The sequence below is a fragment of the Athene cunicularia genome, assembly GCF_003259725.1.
Source record: "Athene cunicularia isolate RWA chromosome 15 unlocalized genomic scaffold, athCun1 chr15_part1, whole genome shotgun sequence".
Lineage (NCBI taxonomy): Eukaryota > Metazoa > Chordata > Aves > Strigiformes > Strigidae > Athene > Athene cunicularia.
This window is the reverse complement of record NW_020799121.1, coordinates 9257757-9263756: the sequence shown is the minus strand read 5'-3', so window position 1 is coordinate 9263756 and position 6000 is coordinate 9257757. Positions and strand designations below refer to the sequence as shown.

At 40.0% G+C, this 6000-nt stretch overlaps 1 protein-coding gene across 14 annotated transcripts in view; it reads left to right on the top strand.

Moving 5' to 3' along the window:
• Nucleotides 1-1127: 1127 nt before the first annotated feature.
• EP400 (E1A binding protein p400) overlaps nucleotides 1128-6000 on the top strand; it is a 49724-nt gene continuing 44851 nt past the window's right edge. For 9 of the 14 annotated variants that reach the window (XM_026859656.1, XM_026859661.1, XM_026859660.1 and 6 more), the window contains exons 1-2: nucleotides 1128-2477; nucleotides 4635-4745. In XM_026859656.1, the coding sequence (XP_026715457.1) occupies nucleotides 1155-2477; nucleotides 4635-4745 (1434 nt within the window). In that variant the 5' untranslated portion in view covers nucleotides 1128-1154. The remainder of the gene's footprint in view (nucleotides 2478-4634; nucleotides 4746-6000) is intronic. The other 5 variants (XM_026859664.1, XM_026859663.1, XM_026859662.1 and 2 more) reach the window with 2 other exon arrangements.

Sequence of the window (6000 nt, the reverse complement as noted above, 5' to 3'; positions counted from 1 at the left end):
GAGCAGAGCGCTGCAGGTAGCCCAGGCCGGGGCAGCGGAAGACTCGAGCTGTGTTTCTCTGCCCGAGCAACAGCGGAGGAGCGGGACGAGCCGCTGCTTGGCGTCACCCTGCCAGCAGTGCTGCGGTGTTGAGGTGCTGCTGCCTATTGCCGCTTGTAACCAACTTGGAGTTAGCAGCAGAGACGAATGGCAGCGAACTTGTATGCGTGTTGGGCCTGAAATACCAAAAAGGAAACTTGCTTTCAAAACATGCGAGAGGTTTTGGAAAAACAAAAAAAAAAAGGCAGGTTTTGTTTTTCTGTTGCTGCTACTGCGATGTGACACCCAGCACTGAATCTACCTGTCAGTGCATGTCAGTGGAATTTTCGTTCGTCAATGATTAAAACGCAAAACCAAAACGCTTTTGGATTTCTGGATAGCTTGGCTCAATAAACAGAGTTTTAAATGAAATGCAGATTTGGATTAATTTGAATCTTTTTCAAGGCATTAGTGTCTGAAGAAAAGAGGAAGCAGAGTTAAGTATCAAGTACAATACTTTCTCAAACGTCCAGGTGATTTGATAGGGACATTTTTCATGATGCTTTTTTTTCAGTAGCTAGCTAGAACAATGAAGTTAAATAATCTGTGCCTACTTTATAATATTTTTAGTTATTGTTGAAGAAATGTACTGTAGATTTTAAGCAGCTGTTGTGTTTTTGAGAAAACTATTAAGTGTTAAAAGCACTGGAACACTGGGAATAAGCAACACAAAAAAGAGAAGATATTTTTGATATTGGAGGCTGTGGAACTTCAAGATACAACAGAAAGGGAAAAAGTATTTTTTAATTATTTGAAGTCATTCTAACTAGCTAAGAGGAATGTCTAATTTATAAAACTATTTAATAGCACTTCGTTAGCTAGAGAAATGTATGAGGGATTTAAGCAGCTTTTGTGGTGCTGACGGTTTTGGGTAATTTGACTGATGACATAAAACGCTAAACGTAATTAAGTATATTTAAGTACTGCAAAGACAGGACAACCGAGTTGTTACTGTAACGTAGTCTTTTGAATAGTAACTAAATAGTTTCAGTTACAGGAGTATTTTTACCTGCCCTGAATTTCTGTTTTTGTGTATTTCTTTAGAGTATACTGTAAAAAAACCTAAAACGGTGAGGATGCACCATGGTAATGGTCCTCAGAATGCCCAGCGCCAGCTCCAGAGGTCCAGGTCCTTCACGGGCAGTGAGGGAGAAGAGCAACAGGCAAATTTACCCCAGTCGCCTGCAGCTTCTTTTGCACCCTCTGCAAGTCCATCTGCACCCCAGTCCCCCAGTTACCAAATACAGCAGTTCATAATGAGTCGAAGTCCAGTAGCTGGGCAGAATGTGAACATCACGCTGCAAAACGTTGGACCGGTGGCTTCGGGAAACCAGCAGATAACGCTTACCCCATTGCCCATTCCAAACCCAACATCACCGAGTTTCCAGTTCAGTCCTCAGCAGAGGCGATTTGAGCATGGATCCCCATCGTATATTCAAGTCACTTCACCGCTGCCTCAGCAGGTTCAGTCTCAGAGCCCTACGCAGCCTAACCCCGTGCCGGTGCAAACGTTGCCCAACGTTCGGGCAGGCACTCCAGGCCCTGGCTTGGGTATGTGCAGCCAGAGCCCTACTAGAGGATTCGTAGATGCTAGTGTGCTTGTGAGACAAATCAGCTTGAGCCCTTCCAATGGTGGACACTTTGTGTATCAAGAAGGACCGGGAATTGCACAGATTGCTCAGGGAGCTGCTGCACAAGTACAGCTTCCATCTTCTGGGACACCTGCTACGGTGAGGGAACGCAGGCTTTCACAGCCTCATTCACAGTCTGGTGGCACCATTCATCATCTTGGTCCTCAGAGCCCTGTTGCTAGCGGAGCAAATATGCAATCTTTGACTAGCCCGGGCCATATTACGACGACCAGCTTGCCACCCCAAATCAGCAATATTATCCAGGGGCAACTTATGCAACAGCAGCAGCAAGTGCTTCAAGGACAGCAGCTGGGTAGACCCCTTGGATACGACAGGACTTCTGGTGGATTGATAGCAGGAGTTGGGGGACCTAGTGCATTTGGAATGACGTCACCACCTCCTCCCACGAGTCCTTCACGGGCCACTGTACCACAGGGGCTCTCGAGTCTTCCTCTTACTCCTACGGTTAATACAGCAGTGAAAAAACAACCCAAAAAATTGGAGGAGATTCCTCCTGCCAACCAAGAGACTGCTCAAATGAGAAAACAATGTTTGGATCATCACCACAAGCAGATGGAAATTCTTAAGGAAACTTTTAAGGAATGTTTGATTGAACTGTTTTTCCTGCAACATCTTCAAGGGAATATGATGGACTTTCTAGCTTTTAAGAAGAAACATTGTGTTCCGCTGCAAGCATACCTGAGGCAAAATGACTTGGATCTAGAGGAGGAAGAAGAGGAAGAACAATCTGAGGTTATCAATGATGAGGTAAGAAATCTGTTGCTTAATGTTTTGGAGTGAAATCGTAGATGAAGTTGCGGCACGTGTATTGTGAAGTATTGGAGAATGTGACAGTACCTGAAAAATCATTTTTACTTGATGAAGTCTGGCAATTTTTCTTTAAATAGTTGGTCTGTGAGAATGCAGTTCTGTTAGATACTGTGATTTGACAGGTCGGTTTGAACATGCTGTTAGATACATGTATTTGAAAGAGGAGAATAGAGAGGTGAAGGGAGCTTTCACTGTCCTAGTTAGTATGTAAGCCCACACACAAAGATGGCATCGGTGTGGAAGCTGTTTTAAGCTATCAGAATGAATATGAATAGGAATTGTAGATGTAATTTCACTTACTAGACTTACACAAACCAAGAAAGTATGAGCAAAAAGTCTTACAAGAGGTTAACCTCTATTTGACTCATGTAACTTCTAACTATAGATGGTAGTGAAGTTCAGTGTTGCTGTGGCCAACAAAAACCTGAATTAATTTAATTACTCAGAACACGTGAATCATAATGTGTATGGGTCTGTAGTAATGAATCGTGTTACCTAGGCTGTCTTAGAGCTCTGTGCATGCATTGCTCCCTAAATGATTAAACAAACAGCACTTAACAGACCAGAGAGTAACAAGTTCACTTTGTTATTTAACTAACGTGAAATCACTGTTCATTAATGGCAAAAGGACTTGAAATAAGCTTGCCACAGACAGATGCTGCGCAACGTTTGTACCTGTTTATGTAGCTCTTGACCTGCAGCACAGGGTGGGTGCGGGAGCAGCGCCTGGCTGGGACAGAGCCCACCTTCGGGGCTGACATGGCAGGTGGGCAGCAGGGTAGATGTAACTGAAGCCACTGCATCACTTGGCACTCATTTTGGAAAAATCTGTACGTATGGGTATATAGTTGCCGGTTTGTAAAGAACCAAACAAACCTGTTATATAAAGAAACTCATATTGCTTTGAACTGCCTGTTAGAAATGAGTGTCTTCAGTGAAAGTTCATGACTCTCAGGCGTGAATCGTTAGGGATCATATCTTCAGTTGGGATTTGTGGGAATTTAACAGTGTAACAGCTGAAGGTTAATTTGTTCATTGCTTTGTGGTCTAAACTTCTTGACTAGGAAAAATATATTTCTGCTTGTGATAGTTATTGAATAATTTTGAAGGAATAATTTATTTCTATATATAGTAACATAAAAGATAGCTTGTTATTGTAATTTATTGACAATTGATAGTATTTTTTTTTTCACCTGGTTTGTATTTTGTCAAATTGTTTAGGTGTTCTTGTTGGGTTGCGTGTTTGTCAGCTGAAATACCAGGTATTTTTAACTACAGTACGCTCATTTTGAGGGATCTATAGCGGGTGTAAATTGTGTATGTTTCTTGAAGTCAGTGGCGCTACTACAGTTTGTATCAGTTGAGGCTCTATCCCTTGGTCTTTCGGCTTTGGAGTTTGCTGTACTTCACTGCCTTCTTGTGATGGATCATCTTGTGTTTGTGAAAGCCGCTTGTCTGTTTAACTGCTGGAGAATTTCTCAAAGTGCAAAGTCTTTACGTGTTTTCAAATGATGAATCCTTTTGAAAGATTAAGACATCTTTTGAGTATGTTCTTTCTTTGTATTTTTTTGTCGTCTTCTCTTTTATTTCCCCCTCTCCCCTCTTTATCACTTTCTGCTAAAGCAATGCACTTCATCCCTTGCCTGGAAAGGTTGATCACTTTGGGAATTCAAGGGAAGAGCGAATGGTGGCTGTGCTCATTGCTTAAATAAATGTTGGAGCTCTCTTAAGTTCAAACTGTCTGTCATGCTAATTTGTTGTCCATTAGGAGCAGCAATCGTTAAATTAAACACACTTTTATGTTAAGTGGATTTAAGAAAAGGTTTCCAGTGACAAGAAGTCATTATAAATAGTCAAGGCTGTACTCTGTTCTGCTATTAAAGTGAGACAGAACTCTTCAAAACAGCCTGAGCTCAAACCAAGCTGCACTGATGGTGGTTTAGTTATAATCCCCTCTTCAGCGAGGTACCATCAGTACAAAATGAGTGTGTTGAACAGTTCAAAAAAAAAAAAAAAAAAAAAAAAGAGAAGAAAAACTTTTAAAAAGAAAATGATTCTCCCTTCTTTTTTTTTTTCCCAAAATATTTCTCTCAGGTAAAGGTTGTGACAGGAAAGGATGGGCAGACTGGTACTCCTGTCGCTATAGCAACCCAGCTTCCTCCAAATGTTTCTGCTGCTTTTTCATCCCAGCAGCAACCATTTCAGGTACTTTTCAATGGTTCTAAAATGTAGTTTCATCCCAGATTTTTTTTCTTCATTCAGATTTGATATTTCTTAGATGAATTAGAATTTTCCCAAGAGCCCATCCCTTATCATCTAAACAAAACAAAACAAACTTCGCAATCTTCAAATGCATCCGTATTAATGAAGCCTTGAGGAAGTTAAACCTTTGTCTCCAGGTTGCTGGCTTATTTCATTAACTTTCAGCTTGAATGTTTTCACTTTGATTTGTTTGTCTTTTGTTTCCCTAATGCATTTGGTTCATTTGTGCATTCTGCATAGTGATAATATGGATTCTTCTGTCTGTGGCATTGTAATTGTGGATTTCTTCTAAATTTCTTTTCTTTTTTTCCTTATCTATTAAAGGTTTTGAGTATGGCTACAGAAGGTTTTGGATTTGCCTTCCCTGAAATGTTTTAAACAACAATAATAAACCTCAGACACAGTTTTTTAAAATAACTAACTGCTTTCCATTAACTCTACCATAAATGTTGGGAAGAAGAAACTGAAGTGCTTGTTTTTATTATACGAGTTCTCTTTTACAATTTTTTTCTCTTTTTTTTTTTTTTTTTTTTTTTTTTTTTTTTTTTTTTTTTTGCATGAAGGAATACTGAACGAAGTAAAGAAATAAATGTGACAATCAGTTAAAGTTTTTGGGGATCAGTGATGATGCAGCTTTTAAATGCAGGCTAATACGGGTTTATGCAGCTACCTTCAACTCTGTGTTACCCAGATACCATTGCTTATATACTCTGAGAAACAATATACCCTAATTCCTCTGCAACTAAAATATTTACCTTTTAGCTCAATTTATAGGCTTAGCAGGTGTTAGAGGGTGAATTACTCTGCTGTCTCATGGAAGCTGTACAGTCTGTACTGCCTTCAGCTAGGCTTTGGAAAATGGAGAGTTAAATGAAATGTAAAATGGGTTGTATTCCTGTGTATATAACAAACGGAATGTTCGTAGTGATATTTTACAAATGAGTTGCCTAGTAAAGGGGCTTGCACTGAGAGCTCTTCTTTATGACCAATACTGACATGTCTTGGAAGTCTCCTTAGACATTCTGGCTTCATCTAAGCTGTATAAAGTGTGTAATATTATATCAGGTTATTTATTATAGTGATTAAGGTTATCATCAAGCTACAGCAACAGCAGTGGTAGAGTACTTCTGAAACTATTACACCATTTCAGACCTGTTTCAGAGAAACTAGCAGGTACATGCTAAAAACGTACAAAAGT